Raw genomic sequence first — 20,636 nt, forward strand, 5'->3', positions numbered from 1 at the left:
TGTATTTCTCCCCATCTTCACTATTTATTTATTTAACTCGGCAAGTCGGTTAATTAAGAACACATTCTTATTTACAATGACGGCCTGATAATTGACGGTCCAATGTGTTACCTTGGAGTTTAGCTTCCTCAACTTTCTCAATGGTCTTTATGTACAACTCCATTTGAGGTTAAGGTCATAGAATGTTTATTAAACTAAATACAATGATTTTAGTATTAGATGCATAAACACACATGTGCATGTGTATATGTGTGTGTATGCATGTTTGAGTGTGAGTTTGTGCATGCGTTCATGTGTGTGGGTGCATCTTTATGTGCGCCGTGACTATCACCTTGTTGCCATTGCTGAGGCTCATGCCGCTCAGGGCTGTGAGCTTGGCCTCCAGGCTCTGCTGCTGCTGCTGATGATGATGAAGCTGTTCTCTCTGGATCTGCTCCCTCATCTTCCTCGCCTCCTGGATAGCCTTCATCACCGCGTCCTGGTCCCCAAACAACGCTGTGGAGTTCAGGCTGGATAGGATGTCTGTGGGTAGAAAGCATCGGCCGTCAGTGTCTGACTGTTGACGGGCACAGCCGTAGACCAATCAACATTGTTGCTGTACGTGACTTCACAGGAAAAGATCTTGACAAACGACTGATTCCAAATGGACCACTAGCTCCTCCTCTCTAGACATGTGTAGAGTTGAGAGGATTGGTTCCTCCTCTCTAGACATGTGTAGAGCTGAGAGGATTGGATCCTCCTCTCTAGACATACGTAGAGCTGAGTGTATTGGTTCCTCCTCTCTAGACATACGTAGAGCTGAGAGGATTGGATCCTCCTCTCTAGACATGTGTAGAGCTGAGAGGATTGGTTCCTCCTCTCTAGACATGTGTAGAGCTGAGAGGATTGGTTCCTCCTCTCTAGACATGTGTAGAGCTGAGAGGATTGGTTCCTCCTCTCTAGACATGTGTAGAGGTGAGAGGATTGGTTCCTACTCTCTAGACATGTGTAGAGCTGAGAGTATTGGATCCTCCTCTCTAGACATACGTAGAGCTGAGAGGATTGGTACCTCCTCTCTAGACATACGTAGAGCTGAGAGTATTGGTTCCTCCTCTCTAGACATACGTAGAGCTGAGAGTATTGGTACCTCCTCTCTAGACATGTGTAGAGCTGAGAGTATTGGTTCCTCCTCTCTAGACATACGTAGAGCTGAGAGTATTGGTTCCTCCTCTCTAGACATACGTAGAGCTGAGAGTATTGGTTCCTCCGCTCTAGACATACGTAGAGCTGAGAGGATTGGTTCCTCCTCTCTAGACATACGTAGAGCTGAGAGGATTGGTACCTCCTCTCTAGACATACGTAGAGCTGAGATGATTGGTTCCTACTATTTAGACATGTGTAGAGCTGAGAGGATTGGATCCTACTCTCTAGACATACGTAGAGCTGAGATGATTGGTTCCTCCTCTCTAGACATACGTAGAGCTGAGAGAATTGGTTCCTACTCTCTAGGCATACGTAGAGCTGCGAGGATCGGTTCCTCCTCTCTAGACATACGTAGAGCTGAGAGTATCGGTTCCTCCTCTCTAGACATACGTAGAGCTGAGAGGATTGGATCGTCCTCTCTAGACATACGTAGAGCTGAGAGGATTGGTACCTCCTCTCTAGACATACGTAGAGCTGAGAGGATTGGTTCCTCCTCTCTAGACATACGTAGAGCTGAGAGTATTGGTTCCTCCCCTCTAGACATACGTAGAGCTGAGAGTATCGGTTCCTCCTCTCTAGACATACGTAGAGCTGAGAGGATTGGTTCCTCCTCTCTAGACATACGTAGAGCTGAGAGGATTGGTTCCTCCTCTCTAGACATACGTAGAGCTGAGAGGATTGACCAGGTATAAGCAACATAGAAAAAAGGTGGAGTTGTTACCATATTGCTTTTAGATCTCCAGCTCATTGAGATCTACACAGGTGCCTAGGGGGTAGGGGTGACGCCTTTATTTGTGGTTAGACAATGAAAGACTCATCTGTAAATTACATTTTTCCAACGGCAGTTTCTCTACCCAATGTTCCCCTCCGGGAGAACAAACTTTCCTCTACCTTCCTTGTCTAATTATCAGATGAAGAGGAAGTACTGTATGCTTGGGTGGCTGTTAAAAAAAGGCATAATATAGCACACAGGAAGGAACACACGTGAAGTGGTACGTCCTCAAAGACACTCTAGAGGAGCTAACAAAATTGTTTTGGTGTAAGGCAATGATTTAGATTGGGTTTAATCACAGATAGCAGAGGTAGAGAACTAAGGTTTATGGTCCAGGGCAGACAATGATGTGAGAGATCTCTTTAAACCAAATAACGTGTGCTGGGTTTCACTGGTTCCGCTGCCTGGGTTTTCATTGGTACTAAATACAGGGCTTTGGGCACTCGTAAAAAAATATAAAAAAACTAGATCTCCTTTGGGGTTGACTTGAACTGGAGGTAGATGCTAGGAATGTTTGTGTGCAATGTGAAGGTGTTTGCGTGCATTTTGTTTATTTGTACCTGTGAGTGTGTGCGCAGGCATGTGTGTGTGTTCACTGCACTCACCCAGTGAGCCTCTGCCCATGTTGGAGAGAGGGCTAGGGATGCGCCCCTTCCCCATGGTGATGGGGCTGGTCTTGTTGCTGGGGAACAGGGTGTGTGAGGGCGAGGACGGGGAGCGGTGGGGCTCGCCAGTCTTGGATCGGGCTGAGAGGTTCAGGGGCTGCGTCGACCCTTCCTCCTGTGGAAGACGAGGAGAAAGAGCAGGCACAGGGGTAAGAAAAAGCTGAAAACACCATTGACCTGTTAAATGGGCAAACAATTATTTTGACGTTGTTATGATGGCATTATGACAGACTGCTTCATGTGAAGACCTGGTGAAAATGTAGTTGTCAGTTGAAGTGTGTATACACTGAGTGTACTAAACATTAGCCACACCTTCCTAATATTGAGTTGCACCCCCTTTTGCCCTCAGAACAGCCTCAATTCATTGGGTTATGGACACAAGGTGTCGAATGTGTTCTGCAGGGATTCTGGCCCACGTTGACCCCAATGCTTCCCACAGCTGTGTCAAGTTGGCTGGAAATCATTTGGGTGGTGGACTATTCTTGATACACACAGGAAATTGTTGAGCATGAAAAACCCAGCAGCTTTGCAGTTCTTGACACAAACCGGTGTACTACCATACCCTGTTCAAAGGCACTTAAATCTTGTGTCTTGCCCATTCACCCTCTGTATGGCACATAAGCACAATCTGAAGCTGAGGAGGATAATTTCTCTATCCAACTGACTGAAGAGTCTGTCGTCCTGATTCAACCTGACTCCTCTATTCAACTGAGCCTCTGAATTATGTTGAAGCATGTCTGTCTGGGAGTTCAGACTGACAGAATAAAAACATTTGAAGCAGACAGAAAAGTTGTGTTTAGTTATACTCAGTGTAGACCAGTGTGAATGATGTGTTTGAGAGTGCAATATTGCTTTAATACTTTGGTCGTGTTCCCCAGGGCACCGTGTTGAGACCGCACATTATTCAGAAGCTGGGAAAAATAAGGCTTTGACCCTCAGATTGCTGCCTAAAAAATGTATTCACTCAATTATCCCGCTCTCAAGTTGTGGCCATTTATAAATACATTTGATCTACAAAAACTTTTGCCGTCTCGTCTCCTCCTCTCTTTCCTAATCAAAGGTTCATGACCACATCGCCTCACATTGAGTTTGTGAGGAATCCCTGGAAGGGGATAGAAACTGGAAGAGAATTCGTCGACACCTGACTAAGTCGTGAAAGGGAACGCTAACAAACATGGGTTTAATTTGGAACCAGTCTTGGGGAGAGGAGAAAGAACATGATTTGGGAGGCTGGGAGGACATTGGGATGCCAGTGTGGAGGGTAGAGAGAGTGGAAAGGGGTTGGGGAAGGTGGACGTTTCAGGGTGGAAGTTTGAAGTTTCAAGGGAAGAGTACTACTGTAGAGCTGTGGTGAGTTCTGACTCCAGTCTATTGTGATGCTGGTTGAGCAGTATTGTAGAGCTGTGGTGAGTTCTGACTCTAGTCTATTGTGATGCTGGTTGCAGTGGTGGTGAGTTCTGACTCCAGTCTATTGTGATGCTGGTTGCAGCTTTGGTTAGTTCTGACTCCAGTCTATTGTGATGCTGGTTGCAGCTGTGGTGAGTTCTGACTTCAGTCTATTGTGATGCTGGTTGAGCAGTATTGTGGAGCTCTGGTGAGTTCTGACTCCAGTCTATTGTGATGCTGGTTGAGCAGTATTGTGTAGCTGTGGTGAGTTCTGACTCCAGTCTATTGTGATGGTGGTTGAGCAGTATTGTGTAGCTGTGGTGAGTTCTGACTCCAGTCTATTGTGATGGTGGTTGAGCAGTATTGTGTAGCTGTGGTGAGTTCTGACTCCAGTCTATTGTGATGGTGGTTGAGCAGTATTGTGGAGATGTGGTGAGTTCTGACTCCAGTCTATTGTGATGCTGGTTGAGCAGTATTGTGGAGATGTGGTGAGTTCTGACTCCAGTCTATTGTGATGCTGGTTGAGCAGTATTGTGTAGCTGTGGTGAGTTCTGACTCTAGTCTATTGTGATGCTGGTTGAGCAGTATTGTGGAGCTGTGGTGAGTTCTGACTCCAGTCTATTGCGATGCTGGTTGAGCAGTATTGTGTAGCTGTGGTGAGTTCTGACTCCAGTCTATTGTGATGGTGGTTGAGCAGTATTGTGGAGATGTGGTGAGTTCTGACTCCAGTCTATTGTGATGCTGGTTGAGCAGTATTGTGTAGCTGTGGTGAGTTCTGACTCCAGTCTATTGTGATGCTGGTTGAGCAGTATTGTGTAGCTGTGGTGAGTTCTGACTCCAGTCTATTGTGATGCTGGTTGAGCAGTATTGTGGAGATGTGGTGAGTTCTGACTCCAGTCTATTGTGATGCTGGTTGCAGCGACCCCACATAGACACATGGCTCCCATTATTGCCTCGTCGAGTCAAGATGAGGCGTGTGCTCTCGAGCTCACTCCAGTAAAGAGGTCTGGGCCCATGCCAAACAGCAGCCATCGCCAATGTGTGTGTGTGTGTGTGTGTGTGTGTGTGTGTGTGTGTGTGTGTGTGTGTGTGCGTGTGTGTGTGTGTGTGTGTGAGTGTGTGTGTGTGTGTGTGTGTGTGTGTGTGTGTGTGTGTGTGTGTGTGTGAGTGTGTGTGAGTGTGTGTGTGTGTGTGTGTGTGTGTGTGTGTGTGTGTGTGTGTGTGTGTGAGTGTGTGTGAGTGTGTGTGTGTGTGTGTGTGTGTGTGTGTGTGTGTGTGTGTGTGTGTGTGTGTGTGTGTGTGTGTGTGTGTGTGTGAGTGTGTATGTGTGTGTGTGAGTGTGTGTGTGTGTGTGTGTGTGTGTGTACACACGTGTGTGGTCATTCCCTTTCACTTGAATCATTTATTCAGTCAGTGAGTTATATACTGTGTAACCAAGGTCCAAAACACAAACACACAGAGTCAATCATAAAGAGAAGGCTCACCTTAACATGAGTGACAGGACTCAACACTCTCTTCTCACTCTTCAAGCCGGGGGGCGATAGGGGGTCTGAGGAGTTGGGAGGCTGTGGCAGTGAGGCCATTTTGGCTCCAGGTGAGATCTGCATGCTGGCCAGCTGGGCGGCGTACAGCTGCTGCAATGAGAGGAAATAGGGAAACTGACAAGCTATTAACATCAGCAGCCAGCCGCTAGAGCTGGCTTAGTTCCCACCTCCCTCGCTGTGTGTCACACGCCCACACGCACTTCAGAGAAAAAACACAGAGGCCCTGTCTATGGCTGGTTGTGACTTAAAGCTAAAATGAAAAAGACACCCACAACTATGAGCATTGGTGGAGGCATGTGTTTGTTTGTCAAGGTTCAGATCTAGAGAAAACATATTTAACTCAAACCATCGCCAATCTATCTACAATTCCGATTCATTCAACAGATGGTGGTGTTCAGAGTGGCTTGCTCATCGATTGATATCAATGCTTGGATCCAGTTTGAGGTTTTGAGTGTTCCTCAAAACTTCAAGTCAGAGAAATGCTTCAAGTTAAATGTCAGAGTAAAGTTTCAGAGAAATATATTTTTTAACTCTTTCAAAGAATTAATGGAGAATAAACCTCAATTTCAGAGAAATCCTACAAAGCTTCAGCCAGTCCAAGACACTTAGTAAATATTAAACAACCCAATCTAGAAAAGTGAAACACAGTCTCTGTCTGAGGTCCAGCAGTCTGAATCAAAGCTCTGACCACTGCCTGAAACCACTGTCAACCTCCGTTTGAGGACTTGACAACATATCAAAGCCCCAATCCTGCATGAAAACCACCCAGACATGGCTTGTGTTCAGTAAGACTTGGCCTGCCTCTCTTCCTCCTCCTCTCCTCTAATATCTCAATTTCTACACTCTTCTTTTATCTTCTCCTCTCCTGTATCCTCTCTCACCGTTCTCCACTCTTCTCTCCTCTCCCTCATCTCCCCCCCATCTCCTCTCCTCTCCTCTGACCTCAAGCTCTCTCTCCCCTTGTCCTCTCCTCTCTTTCCCCTCTCTTCCCCTCTCCCTCTCTCCCCTTGTCCTCTCCTCTCTTCCCCTCTCCCTCTCTCCCCTTCCCCTCTCCTCTCTTCCCCTCTCCCTCTCTCCCCATTGTATCATTGCCCCAGTGTTGTGAGATCTGATTTCCTCTCAGTCTAACCGCTAGGCCTCATGAGGACTCTGAGGTCCGTGGAGGAGGGTGGCAGACACACGAGAAGCAGAGCAGACGGGAGGAAGGCTGCGCCGTCTCATTCTGTGGTTTAGGCAGCGAGTTGGATAGCCTCTCTCTCTCTCTCGAGCCAATATTAAACACAAACAGAAGGGGCCCTCGCCGCGATGAAACAAAGCCCTGGTGTCACGGTGCTTATTTTCCTTGGCGAATATGAGGAGTGCCCGGGCCAACCTCTGGCGATATGAGATCCGCTCAAGAATGTGCTTTAAATGACTGGTAGGGCCTCGCGCGTCTATCATTCACGACCACAAGAGTAACTTGCTGCGGTGATGGCTGTTGTTCATACAACTGCGGAGAAGAGGAGAGCTGAGGTATACACCTTGAATGTCTCCGAGGCCCAAGCACACGTACAAACACACACACTGTCTCTCTCTACTGAGTAAGGATTATGTATGGGAATGATTTAGACAGTTAGACACTGGTAGACTGAGCTATGGGCCCCTATACCCAAGCACACTCACACAAACTTCAAACAAACATTCACATTCATACCCCCACACAAACTAAAACAGAGATAGCCCCCCGTTTCAATATGGCTGCCAAAATAACATCAGACAAGAGCTTTGCACAGAGAGCTGACAAAAAGCAACCAGTCAAATGTAAATAGGGAGTCAAACGGTGCACCTTTCTAGTAACCTAGTAAAAGACTGCCACAGTCATTTTTAGCCCCATTGAGCCTTGGAAATGTATCATTTCATTATTGTTTACTTGACCTTGACCTTGCCAACTGGCATAATGCTTTTTAAAGTCAAACAAACAAAAGCATTGAAGACAGGCCTTTTTCTCCCTTTTCCGCCCAAAAACCTGAGGGATCGATGGCCGGCTAGAAGCCAATGTGCAACGTAAACAACGGCAATCTGACCTCTCGCTGTTCAGTAAACCCTGAGGGAAGATAATGCAGTGATTTTTTTTAAATTACAAATTGACAAACAGTCTTTAAAAACAAAACTCTCTATTGGACGGGGGCTCTGGCTGTTAGTGCTAATTTGACTGAAACTAAATGATTAGTCTGTAATTTTCCTCCATCAGTGCTGGTTTTGATAGCCATGTTAGCACAATAATATGCTAAGAGAAAGGTATGATGTACTTTATAGGGGGCTGAGTAGGAGTGCTGATCTAGGATCATTATGGGCTTTAAGATCATAATGAATAAGTTAACATGGATTCTATACCTGCCCCTAGCGGGACTGGTACAATCCCCTTGGCTAGCTTCTTTTAGCCTCGGCTTTCTATTGATCTCAGTATCAGGAAAACACATGGGGGTTGGAATTTTTCAGCAGGTTAGCAGAAGTCCCAGAAGAAGGGACTGACTGCCTGACGCTTACTAAGAAAAGGCTAAATTAACAACTTCTGGTGTGTGTGTGTGTGTGTGTGTGTGTGTGTGTGTGTGTGTGTGTGTGTGTGTGTGTGTGTGTGTGTGTGTGTGTGTGTATTCTTATGTATGTGTGTGTTTGCGTGCGTGCGTGCTCACACAAGTTCGTGTGCGTGTGTAAACGTACATATGTGTAAAAGTCACAGTAAGCGTGTCTGTATATATAAACACAGCAAAAAAAAGAAACGTCCTCTCACTGTCAACAGCCTGCAGGAAGGGTACCACACGAGGGAGGAGGATGTCTTCCCTGTAACGCACAGCATTGAGATTTCCTGCAATGACAACAAGTGCAGTTCGATGATGCTGTGACACACCGCCAAAAACCATGATGGACCCTCCACGTCCAAATCGATCCCACTCCAGATTACAGGCCTCGGAGTACCGCTTATTCCTTCAACGATAAACGCAAATCCGACCATCACCCCTGGTGAGACAATACCGCGACTCGTCAGTGAAGAGCACTTTTTGCCAGTCCTGTCTGGTCCAGCGACGGTGGGTTGGTGCCCATAGGCGATGTTGTTGCCGGTGATGTCTGGTGAGTGACCTGCCTTACAACAGGCCTACAAGTCCTCAGTCCAGCCTCTCTCAGCCTTTTGCGGACAGTCTGAGCACTGATGGAGGGATTGTGTGTTCCTGGTGTAACTCAGGCAGTTGTTGTTGCCATCCTGTAACTGTCCCGCAGGTGTGATGTACCGATCCTGTGCAGATGTTGTTACACGTGGTCTGCCACAGCGAGGACGATCAGCTGTCCATCATGTCTCCCTTAGGCATCTCACAGTACGAACATTGCAATTCATTGCCCTGGCCACATCTGCACATCTGTATGTTCACCTAGATGAGCAGGGACCATGGGCATCTTTCTTGTGGTGTTTTTCAGAGTCAGTAGAAGGGCCTTTTTAGTGTCCTAAGTTTTCATAACTGTGACCTTAATTGCCTACCGTCTGTAAGCTGTTAGTGTCTTACAACCATTCCACAGGTGCATGTTCATTAATTGCTTATGGTTCATTGAACAAGCATGGGAAACAGTGTTTAAACCCTTTACAATGAAGATCTGTGAAGTTATTTGGATTTTTACGAAATATCTTTGAAAGACAGGGACCTGAAAAAGGGACAATTCTTTTTTTGCTGAGTTTATACATACAGTCGTGGCCAAAAGTTTTGAGAATGAAACAAATATTAATTTTCACAAAGTTTCGTGCATCAGTGTCATTAGATATTTTTGTCAGATGTTACTATGGAATACTTAAGTATAATTACAAGCATTTCAAGTCTTTTATTGACAATTACATGAAGTTGATGCAAAGAGTCAATATTTGCAGTGTTGACCCTTCTTTTTCAAGACCTTTGCAATCCACCCTGGTATGCTGTCAATCAACTTCTGGGCCACATCCTGACTGATGGCAGCCCATTCTTGCATAATCAATGCTTGGAGTTTGTCAGAATGTGTGGGTTTTTGTTTGTCCACCCGCCTCTTGAGGATTGACCACAAGTTCTCAATGGGATTAAGGTCTGAGGAGTTTCCTGGGCAAGGACCCAAAATATCAATGTTTTGTTCCCCGAGCCACTTAGTTATCACTTTTGCCTTATGGCAAAAGAGAAGCAACCCCACACATGAATGGTCTCAGGGTGCTTTACTGTTGGCATGACACAGGACTGATGGTAGCATTCACCTTGTCTTCTCTGGACAAGCTTTTTTTCCGGATGCCCCAAACAATTGGAAAGGGGATTCATCAGAGAAAATTACTTTACCCCAGTTGTCAGCAGTCCCCTGTACCTGTTGCAGAATATCATTATGTCCCCCGATGTTTTTCCTGAAGAGAAGTGGCTTCTTTTCTGCCGTTCTTGACACCAGGCCATCCTCCAAAAGTCTTCGCCTCACTGTGCGTGCAGATGCACCCACACCTGCCTGCTGCCATTCCTGAGCAAGCTCTGTACTGGTGGTGCCCCAATCCTGCAGCTGAATCAACTTTAGGAGACGGTCCTGGCGCTTGCTGGACTTTCTTGGGCGCACTGAAGCCTTCTTCACAACAATTGAACCGCTCTCCTTGAAGTTCTTGATGATCCGATAAATGGTTGATTTAGGTGCAATGTTACTGGCAGCAATATCCTTGCCTGGGAAGCCCTTTTTGTGCAAAGCAATGATGACGGCACATGTTTCCTTGTGGGTAACCATGGTTGACAGAGGAAGAACAATGATTCCACGCACCACCCTCCTTTTGAAGCTTCCAGTCTGTTATTTGAACTCAATCAGCATGACAGATTGATCTCCAGCCTTGTCCTCGTCAACACTCACAGCTGTGTCAACGAGAGAATCACTGACATGATGTCAGCTGGTCCTTTTGTGGCAGGGCTGAAATGCAGTGGAAATGTTTTGGGGGGGATTCAGTTCATTTGCATGGCAAAGAGGGACTTTGCAATTAATTGCAATTCATCTGATTACTCTTCATAACATTCTGGAGTATATGCAAATTGCCACCATACAAACAGAGGCAGCAGACTTTGTGAAAATGTATATTTGTGTCATTCTCAAAACCTTTGGCCACGACTGGACATATACAGTTGAAGTCGGAAGTTTACATACACCTTAGCCAAATACATTTAAACTCAGTTTTTCACAATTCCTGACATTTAATCCTAGTAGAAATTCCCTGTCTTAGGTCAGTTAGGATCACCACTTTATTTTAAGAATATGAAATTTCAGAATAATATTAGAGAGAATGATTTATTTCAGCTTTTATTTCTTTCATCACATTCCCAGTGGGTCAGACATTTACAGACACTCAACTAGTACTTGGTAGCATTGGCTTAAAATTATTTCACTTGGGTCAAACGTTTCGGGTAGCCTTCCACAAGCTTCCCACAATAAGTTGGGTGAATTTTCCCTTATTCTTCCTGACAGAGCTGGTGTAACTGAGTCAGGTTTGTAGGCCTCCTTACTCGCACACGCTTTTTTCAGTTCTGCCCACAGATTTTCTATGAGATTGAGGTCAGGGCTTTGTGATGGCCACTCCGATGCCTTGACTTTGTTGTGCTTAACCCATTTTGCCACAACTTTTAAAGTATGCTAGGGGTCATTGTTCATTTGGAAGACCAATTTCCGACCAAGCTTTAACTATCTGACTGATGTCTTGAGATGTTGCTTCAATATATCAACATACATTTCCATCCTCATGATGCCATCTGTTTTGTGAAGTGCACCAGTCGCTCCAGCAGCAAAGTACGATCTTTGTCCCCATGTGCAGTTGCAAACCGTAGTCTGGCTTTTTTATGGCAGTTTTGGAGCAGTGGCTTCTTCTGCGTTGAGTAGGCTTTTAGGGCAATATAGGACTCATTATACTGTGGATATAGATACTTTTGTACCTGTTTCCTCCAGCATCTTCACAAGGTCCTTTGCTGTTGTTCTGGGATTGATTTGCACTTTTCGCAACAAAGTACATTCATCTCTAGGAGAAAGAACATGTCTCCTTCCTAAGCGGTATGACGGCTGCATGGTCCCATGGTGTTTATACAGTACTTGCGTACTATTGTTTGGAAATTGCTCCCAAGGATGAACCAGACTTGTGGAGGTCTACAGTTTTTTTTCTGAAGTCTTCCCATGATGTCAAGCAAAGATGCACTGAGGCCTTGAAATACATCCACAGGTACACCTCCAATTGACTCAAATGATACCATTTAGCCTATCAGAAGCTTCTAAAGCCATGACATAATTTTCTGGAATTTTGAAAGCTGTTTAAAGGCACAGTCAACTTAGTGTATGTAAACTTCTGACCCACTGGAATTGTGATACAATGAATTATAAGTGAAATAATCTGCCTGTAAACAATTGTTCAAAAAATTACTTGTGTCATGCACAAAGTAGAAGTCCTAACCGACTTGCCAAAACTATAGTTTGTTAACAAAAAATGTGTGGAGTGGTTGAAAAACGAGTTTTAATGACTCCAACCTAAGTGTATGTTAACTTCCGACTTGAACTGTACATAGCATAGGAATGCCCTCTAATAGATTCACAGCTGAGTCTCATTGAGAACATGTCCATCACTAGTCCTCAAGTTGTGCCTATGCTCTAATCTCTTCAATGGGTCAGATGTCTGCTCCTTAACGCCTGCCCCAAAACATTTTGATTTGATTCTCCTATTAAACTCGGAAGTCACACAAATGTCATGCAATGAATGAAATCACACAGGCAAAACAAATTTGCAAACCCCTATATTTAGCAAAGTGGTGGAAAACCCTTGATTCTCCGTATATCAGTGTTGCGTCAATACCTCACCTTTAGAGCTATGAAACAGAAATAGCTAATTGAGCCGGAGAGGAAAAGAGTGAGCGACGTCTTGTGATGACAACAAGAATGTCTGCTAAGTAACTGTATTGCACTCTCATTAATGGGACACAAAGGGGGTAATTCTTCAATTGAACTGAACTGCAGATGCCAGGCACCGGCCATAAGGACTGGAAACAATTGACCGATGAAGTCCCAAATGGCATTCTATTCTCTTTATAGTGCACTAGTTTTGATGTGAGCCGGTGCCATTGAAACACAGCCCCTGGCTCCTAAAACATTCTGCCGCTTGTTGTGCTGGTCATGATTGATCCAATACACTTAGTCAATACATTGTATTCTAGTTTCCCTCCTATGACTATACTGTAAGGGCAACATAGTGTTGAGGTTAAATAAATTGAAGGTGTAGAATGCAAGAGATTTGGAGATCAAGCTATCCTGTCTTCCATCTTTAGAGTGTTATAAATAGATGCATAATTTTATAGGATTGTAATGTATTTGGTATTCCCCTCCCTCTCACCCTCCTGACCAGATACATTCTCCTCTCTCCATTACCATCCCTCTCCTCTCCATTACTATCCTGTCCATTACTCTCCTCTCCATTACTCTCTCTCTCCATTACTCTCTCCTCTCCCTTACTCTCTCTCTATCTCCATCACAATCTGTCTTCTCTCCATTACTATCGCTTCATCTCCCTCTCCATTACTATCTATCTCTCTCTCCATTACTATCTCTCAATTCTCTCCTCTCCTATCTATCTATCTATCTATCTATCTATCTATCTATCTCAATTCTCTCCTCTCCATTACTACCTCTCTCCTCTCCATTACTATCTCTCAATCTCACTACTCTCCATTACTCTCTCTCCATTCCCTTTTAATCTATCGGCTCTCCATTACTGTCTCTCTCTCTCTCTACTATCGCCAACTCTCTCCTCTCCTCTCCATTATCTCTCAATCTCTCTCCTCTCCACTAATATATCTCAATCTCTGTACTCTATTACTCTCTCTCCACTCCCTTCCTATCGCTCTCCTATTACTATCTCTCTATCCTCTCCATTACTATCGCTCAAATGCTCTACTCTCCATTACGCTCTCCTCTCCATTTCTATCTCTCTAATCTCCCTTACTATATCTCTCTTGAGCAGATCAACATGAAGAACAGCGTCGCCGCCTTGGTGCCGGATCTGCCTGCGCCTTCATCGCTGGGACTGCCTGTGTCTAAGCACAGCTGTGCTGACTCCAACTACCCTGACTCCAACTACACTGACTCCAACAGTGGCTTTTTCGTCGAGCTCGGCTCCTTTCCCTCTCTCTGGCTCTGATTGGCCTCTGCCTGCTGTGGGAGGTCTGGACCTATCGTCGGGAGCTGCAGGCGTACACTATCCTGCTCCTCGTGGGCCCGTGAAATGTTCCACACATTTTGTGAGGGTTAGGAATGGGCAAATTTGTCCATTCCATTCTTCGGCCGTTGTATTGGGTAGTTCAATGGTGAGAAATGTCACAGTCCCTGGAGCAAAAACCTTGTGCTATCCAGGAGCACGGTTACAGGACATCACTAAGCTGTTCCCAAACATTTTAAACCTGCATCAGGACATCAATAAGCTGCTCCCAAACATTATAAACCAGCATCACGAAATTGAGTCTATCATAGTTCATGTGGGATTCAATAACATTATGAAGGGCAGCTCAGAATGATGATGATAGTGATGGAATCTGATGGGGAAACGACCTGCTGAACTGTGGTGGCCATGAGGGAGGGTGCCACTGGTTGGCCGCGGGTGTTGGTATACACCCAGGATCCGTGCTGACTCCCGGGGCTGGTAGGTCCATCTCAAGCGGGGCAAAGCTGTTTGATAGCTGGGTCAGATCTTCTCGGATAGATGGGAGGCCAGACTGCCTCCCCGACCTCCTTCGCCTTGCGAGTGTCCAGTCTCCCATGGGCCGCGGAGCTGAGCTTAACATCTGTCCGTTGGATTGGAACAGATCAACGCTGCCCAACTCATCAACAGCTTTGCTGTTGAGATTGGGTTTGCCTGTGTTACAGCAAGGTCAGTGTACTTAGAAAGCAGGTTTTCCTTTTCTCGCATTCGAGCTAACAGACGGAGGATCTCTTCCCTAAGATGCTTGATGGTGGTGCATTTAGGGCAGACAAATGCCTGTCCATTTTCCAGTTCCACCTTATCTTCATCTTGTGTAGAAATCATCTCACATCTGAAGCATTTGTGGGGTGTCTCACCGTGTGTCTCACTCTGACTCGTCTACAGTACATATGAAGCAGAGCCTGACCTGAGAGGGGGAGAACTTCTAAAGCACTACAGCGTACACCCAATGGCCACACACAGACGAGATTATTAATAATACTGCATTTGGCCAGGATACCATGATGCTCATTGAGACTACTGCCACTACTTTACTATATGATTGCGTTATTTTTGTCAAGACAAACTGAAGACTGTGTACTGTGGCACTATAACCCATATGGCCACACAGAGACCACAAGGCTTAATAACAGTGCCACTCCTCCACATACATTAGCACTACACGCTTAATCTTTAGATGAGGTTAGACGTATGTCATTCTACTGAACTCTTATGTCATTTTTGTCATTACAAACTAAGGAAATGATTTTGTATCATTTTTCCAGCATTCCTAACCTTCTCTTTCCTTCAATGACGCTTACCCTATCTGTCTATAAATCTCAACCATTCCCCTTCACTTTGTTTTTGTTCTAAACAAGCGGTATAATGAGCATCTTCCTCTTTCATTCAGGTTTTCCTTCTCTCCATCTCTGAGATGTTTAAATATGAATGATTACACATGTCACACGGTGCATTCATCCACTTCGTTCTACCTCACAAATGAACACGCACACACAACACCACTGTGAGGTACAGATGCTTTGATCACTTCAAAGGTACACGTGGAGATATTCTGTCTGACTGAACAGCAGGTTCTGTTTCCCAACTGCACCACACAGTGCTTTGTTAGGTCAATAACATTTAATGAGAGCTTTGCTAGGGGAAGCCATATTACAGCCTGAATAACCTGAGGCAAAGCTGTTATGTTTAACAGCTGACTGCAACGACACCAGAAATAATGATTGACGCCGGAAAGTGATAGTTTACCTACGAATATAACAATTTGAGACGTTCTGTTATTTTCCAATATGCTGTAGAGGAGGTGTGGACGACAATGTTGTAAAATTGGGGTACGCCCTTTGGGGTAGAGGCATTTTTTATCTCATCTTTTTTAGCCATGTTCAATGATAACTATTATCTATAGGTGCCATTCGCTAACCATAGGTGTCAAGCACCAATAAAAATATGATACATTGCCTAGGCCAGGTGTTGTGCTGGTGGGTTGGAACACCAAAGAGATGTATCATAATGGCCTTTGTTTGACTCAGTCAACATATTTCAGATAAGGGAAGTGGTGGGTTCAATATCTAGGGTATAGAGTCTATAGGCTTGGTAAACATGGGAGTCTATAGGAGTCTTGGTTAGTTAGCATTGTTGCTAATGCCGGGCTAGTATTTTGTGGTTAGGCTGTTTAACAACTCTCATGCAGGACTTAGTGGACTAGCATGTTTCTGATCATACGTTTGTCTTATTGGGATCTACCCTCAAGACAAAATTTCCTCTGGAAAAACAATAAAAAACAAAATTTGGTGCAAATTTGGTGCAGATACTTAGTAGGCCTAAATCTGGTACTGTAAATGCTTGTTAGCATGTCAGTACCTTTCCTTTGTGGAGCAGCACATGGCGATGTAGGGTGAAGTGGCCTCTAGACGCTGATCTTGGGTCAGTTTTGCATTTCCAATTCTAATGGTTTAGGTAAGGATTGGGGTAGGGAAGCTGATCCTAGATGTGTAGCTAAGTGAAATGTTTCCCTGAAGAAGCACATGGGCCTACCTGTAGTTGTAGCGGGCTCAGTCCTGACGCGGCTGCAGCTGCCATTGTGGATGGAATGAACTGCATGGGGTAGTTATCACCTATCAGGAGAGAGACAACAAAACATACAATGAACTGCATGGGGTATCAGGAGGAGAGACATGGAGTATAGTTATCACCTATCAGGAGGAGAGAGACAACAACAAAAACGCATAGCCCAGGCTGAGATGAGGGAGTTTACCACGCCAAGAGTAAACCTGCCCCCCTCCCCTCCAGATACTTGTTTGCTCACTCTTGCTCTTTCTGTCTCACTCTCGCCCGGTTCTAGTCTCTCTGTCTGTTTATCACTCTCTGGTTCCGGTCTCTCTGTCTGTTTATCGTTCTCTGGTTCCAGTCTCTCTGACTGTTTATCACTCTCTGGTTCCAGTCTCTCTGTCTGTTTACCCCCCTCTGGTTCCAGTCTCTCTGTCTGTTTATCACTCTCTGGTTCCAGTCTCTCTGACTGTTTACCCCCCTCTGGTTCCAGTCTCTCTGTCTGTTTATCGTTCTCTGGTTCCAGTCTCTCTGACTGTTTACCCCCCTCTGGTTCCAGTCTCTCTGTCTGTTTATCACTCTCTGGTTCCAGTCTCTCTGTCTGTTTATCACTCTCTGGTTCCAGTCTCTCTGTCTGTTAACCACTCTCTGGTTCCAGTCTCTCTGTCTGTTTATCACTCTCTGGTTCCAGTCTCTCTGTCTGTTTACCCCCTCTGGTTCCAGTCTCTCTGACTGTTTATCCCTCTCTGGTTGCTTCCAGTCTCTCTGTCTGTTTACCCCCCTCTGGTTCCAGTCTCTCTGTCTGTTTATCACTCTCTGGTTCCAGTCTCTCTGTCTGTTAACCACTCTCTGGTTCCAGTCTCTCTGTCTGTTTATCACTCTCTGGTTCCAGTCTCTCTGTCTGTTTACCCCCTCTGGTTCCAGTCTCTCTGACTGTTTATCCCTCTCTGGTTGCTTCCAGTCTCTCTGTCTGTTTAACCCCCTCTGGTTCCAGTCTCTCTGTCTGTTTATCACTCTCTGGTTCCACTCTCTCTGACTGTTTATCACTCTCTGGTTCCAGTCTCTCTGTCTGTTTACCCCCCTCTGGTTCCAGTCTCTCTGTCTGTTTATCGTTCTCTGGTTCCAGTCTCTCTGTCTGTTTATCACTCTCTGGTTCCAGTCTCTCTGTCTGTTTATCACTCTCTGGTTCCAGTCTCTCTGTCTGTTTATCGTTCTCTGGTTCCAGTCTCTCTGTCTGTTTATCGTTCTCTGGTTCCAGTCTCTCTGTCTGTTTATCACTCTCTGGTTCCAGTCTCTCTGTCTGTTTATCGTTCTCTGGTTCCAGTCTCTCTGTCTGTTAACCACTCTCTGGTTCCAGTCTCTCTGACTGTTTATCACTCTCTGGTTCCAGTCTCTCTGTCTGTTTATCACTCTCTGGTTCCAGTCTCTCTGTCTGTTTATCACTCTCTGGTTCCAGTCTCTATGTCTGTTTACCCCCCTCTGGTTCCAGTCTCTCTGTCTGTTTATCACTCTCTGGTTCCAGTCTCTCTGTCTGTTTATCACTCTCTGGTTCCAGTCTCTCTGTCTGTTTATCACTCTCTGGTTCCAGTCTCTATGTCTGTTTACCCCCCTCTGGTTCCAGTCTCTCTGTCTGTTTATCACTCTCTGGTTCCAGTCTCTCTGTCTGTTTATCGTTCTCTGGTTCCAGTCTCTCTGTCTGTTTATCACTCTCTGGTTCCAGTCTCTCTGTCTGTTTATCGTTCTCTGGTTCCAGTCTCTCTGTCTGTTTATCACTCTCTGGTTCCAGTCTCTCTGTCTGTTTATCACTCTCTGGTTCCAGTCTCTCTGTCTGTTTATCGTTCTCTGGTTCCAGTCTCTCTGTCTGTTAACCACTCTCTGGTTCCAGTCTCTCTGACTGTTTATCACTCTCTGGTTCCAGTCTCTCTGTCTGTTTATCACTCTCTGGTTCCAGTCTCTCTGTCTGTTTATCACTCTCTGGTTCCAGTCTCTATGTCTGTTTACCCCCCTCTGGTTCCAGTCTCTCTGTCTGTTTATCACTCTCTGGTTCCAGTCTCTCTGTCTGTTTATCACTCTCTGGTTCCAGTCTCTCTGTCTGTTTATCACTCTCTGGTTCCAGTCTCTATGTCTGTTTACCCCCCTCTGGTTCCAGTCTCTCTGTCTGTTTATCACTCTCTGGTTCCAGTCTCTCTGTCTGTTTATCGTTCTCTGGTTCCAGTCTCTCTGTCTGTTTATCACTCTCTGGTTCCAGTCTCTCTGTCTGTTTATCGTTCTCTGGTTCCAGTCTCTCTGTCTGTTTATCACTCTCTGGTTCCAGTCTCTCTGTCTGTTTATCACTCTCTGGTTCCAGTCTCTCTGTCTGTTTATCACTCTCTGGTTCCAGTCTCTCTGTCTGTTTATCGTTCTCTGGTTCCAGTCTCTCTGTCTGTTTATCACTCTCTGGTTCTTGTCTCTCTGTCTGTTTACCCCCCTCTGGTTCCAGTCTCTCTGTCTGTTTATCACTCTCTGGTTCCAGTCTCTCTGTCTGTTAACCACTCTCTGGTTCCAGTCTCTCTGTCTGTTAACCACTCTCTGGTTCCAGTCTCTCTGTCTGTTTATCACTCTCTGGTTCCAGTCTCTCTGTCTGTTAACCACTCTCTGGTTCCAGTCTCTCTGTCTGTTTATTGTTCTCTGGTTCCAGTCTCTCTGTCTGTTTATCACTCTCTGGTTCCAGTCTTTCTGTCTGTTTATCACTCTCTGGTTCCAGTCTCTCTGTCTGTTTATCACTCTCTGGTTGCTTCCAGTCTCTCTGTCTGTTTATCGTTCTCTGGTTCAGTCTCTCTGTCTGTTTATCACTCTCTGGTTCCAGTCTCTCTGTCTGTTTATCGTTCTCTGGTTCCAGTCTCTCTGTCTGTTTATCGTTCTCTGGTTCCAGTCTCTCTGTCTGTTTATCGTTCTCTGGTTCCAGTCTCTCTGTCTGTTTATCACTCTCTGGTTCCAGTCTCTCTGTCTGTTTATCGTTCTCTGGTTCCAGTCTCTCTGTCTGTTTATCACTCTCTGGTTCCAGTCTCTCTGTCTGTTTATCACTCTCTGGTTCCAGTCTCTCTGACTGTTTATCACTCTCTGGTTCCAGTCTCTCTGTCTGTTTATCACTCTCTGGTTCCAGTCTCTCTGTCTGTTTATCACTCTCTGGTTCCAGTCTCTCTGTCTGTTAACCACTCTCTGGTTCTCTCGCTCTGTCCCTCACACTCATTAACTCTGTTTTTCTCACCCACAAGTTATGGTAGATGTATTCCTCATGTCTATTTCCTCCATACAAAAACCCACAGCCTACTAGCCTCTCGACGAACCCGCCCAGGCCTATAATGAATTGTGGCGTGAGCGTTTGTCAAAGGTTACTAATGTGTTATGTCTGTACTCATGGATCCCAGCAGAGTCGATGCACCAGTGCTCTCTCCGAGCAGTACGACTTCTAACTTCTAACAGTAAGATTCCTGATTGCGATGCACTCATGAATCCAGCAGGCTTTTAACAATCTAGCACCAGAATGTTCTGCAGAAACCCCACTGTTTGTCCTAAAAGGCTTTCCATGTCCGCCTCAATGTTAAAATAAAAATACTGTAAACAAACCAAAAAAAAGTTATAACCATTACCACAGCCATACTTCTTAGAGGGATAACTTTGTTACTCTATTTTATCGTTTTATTTTTTTTAGAGTACATTTTTTTTTGAAAAAAATTAAGATATGTTATGTTCTTGCTCAAAAACAAGGACTGGTGCACTACTTTTGACCAGAGCCCTATTCCCTAGATAGGGCTCTGGTCAAAAGTAGTGCACTATGTAGGGAATAGTGCTCTGTTCAAAAGTAGTGCACTATGGGAAAATAATGTAATGTGGGAAAGGAGGAGAAAAGATAGAGCAGGTGGTGATTATAGTTCCTGCCTAGAAAGGGAGTCTGTGTGTGTCTGTGCTTAACGTTTGTGTACATTAAGTGCATGCATAAGTATGCACATATATGCAAAAGTGCATGTGTGTGTGTGTGTGTGTGTGTGTGTGTGTGTGTGTGTGTGTGTGTGTGTGTGTGTGTGTGTGTGTGTGTGTGTGTGTGTCTGAGCAAGTGTGTTAAAGAGTGAAATTCCATGTTGCAGATGTGCTGTGTAACTGAAATGCTTTCAGAACATCATAAACAACAACATTCCACCGTTAGTTATCTATTGTTCCTTAAATGACTAACCAGGAAGTTAACAATTCTTGGTTGAAACTATGTCACAATGTTGCAAATTAACTAATAATGATTCACAAACAAACTCATTTCTACAACACATTATTTGTTT

General features: G+C 45.0%; 1 protein-coding gene across 11 annotated transcripts in view; it reads right to left on the bottom strand.

Annotated features, from left to right (window-relative positions):
• The window catches only part of LOC110521284 (transcription factor SOX-6), a 200,476-nt gene that overhangs the window by 32,372 nt on the left and 147,468 nt on the right, over nt 1–20,636 (bottom strand). For all 11 annotated transcript variants that reach the window (XM_090231108.1, XM_090231104.1, XM_090231105.1 and 8 more), the window contains 4 exons: nt 16,315–16,394; nt 5,490–5,639; nt 2,560–2,734; nt 332–522 (listed from right to left, as the gene is read on the bottom strand). In XM_090231108.1, coding sequence (XP_090087234.1) covers nt 332–522; nt 2,560–2,734; nt 5,490–5,639; nt 16,315–16,394 — 596 coding nt within the window. The remainder of the gene's footprint in view (nt 1–331; nt 523–2,559; nt 2,735–5,489; nt 5,640–16,314; nt 16,395–20,636) is intronic.

Source organism: Oncorhynchus mykiss, chromosome 4 (genome assembly GCF_057628025.1).
Source record: "Oncorhynchus mykiss isolate SJ-2025 chromosome 4, ASM5762802v1, whole genome shotgun sequence".
Lineage (NCBI taxonomy): Eukaryota > Metazoa > Chordata > Actinopteri > Salmoniformes > Salmonidae > Oncorhynchus > Oncorhynchus mykiss.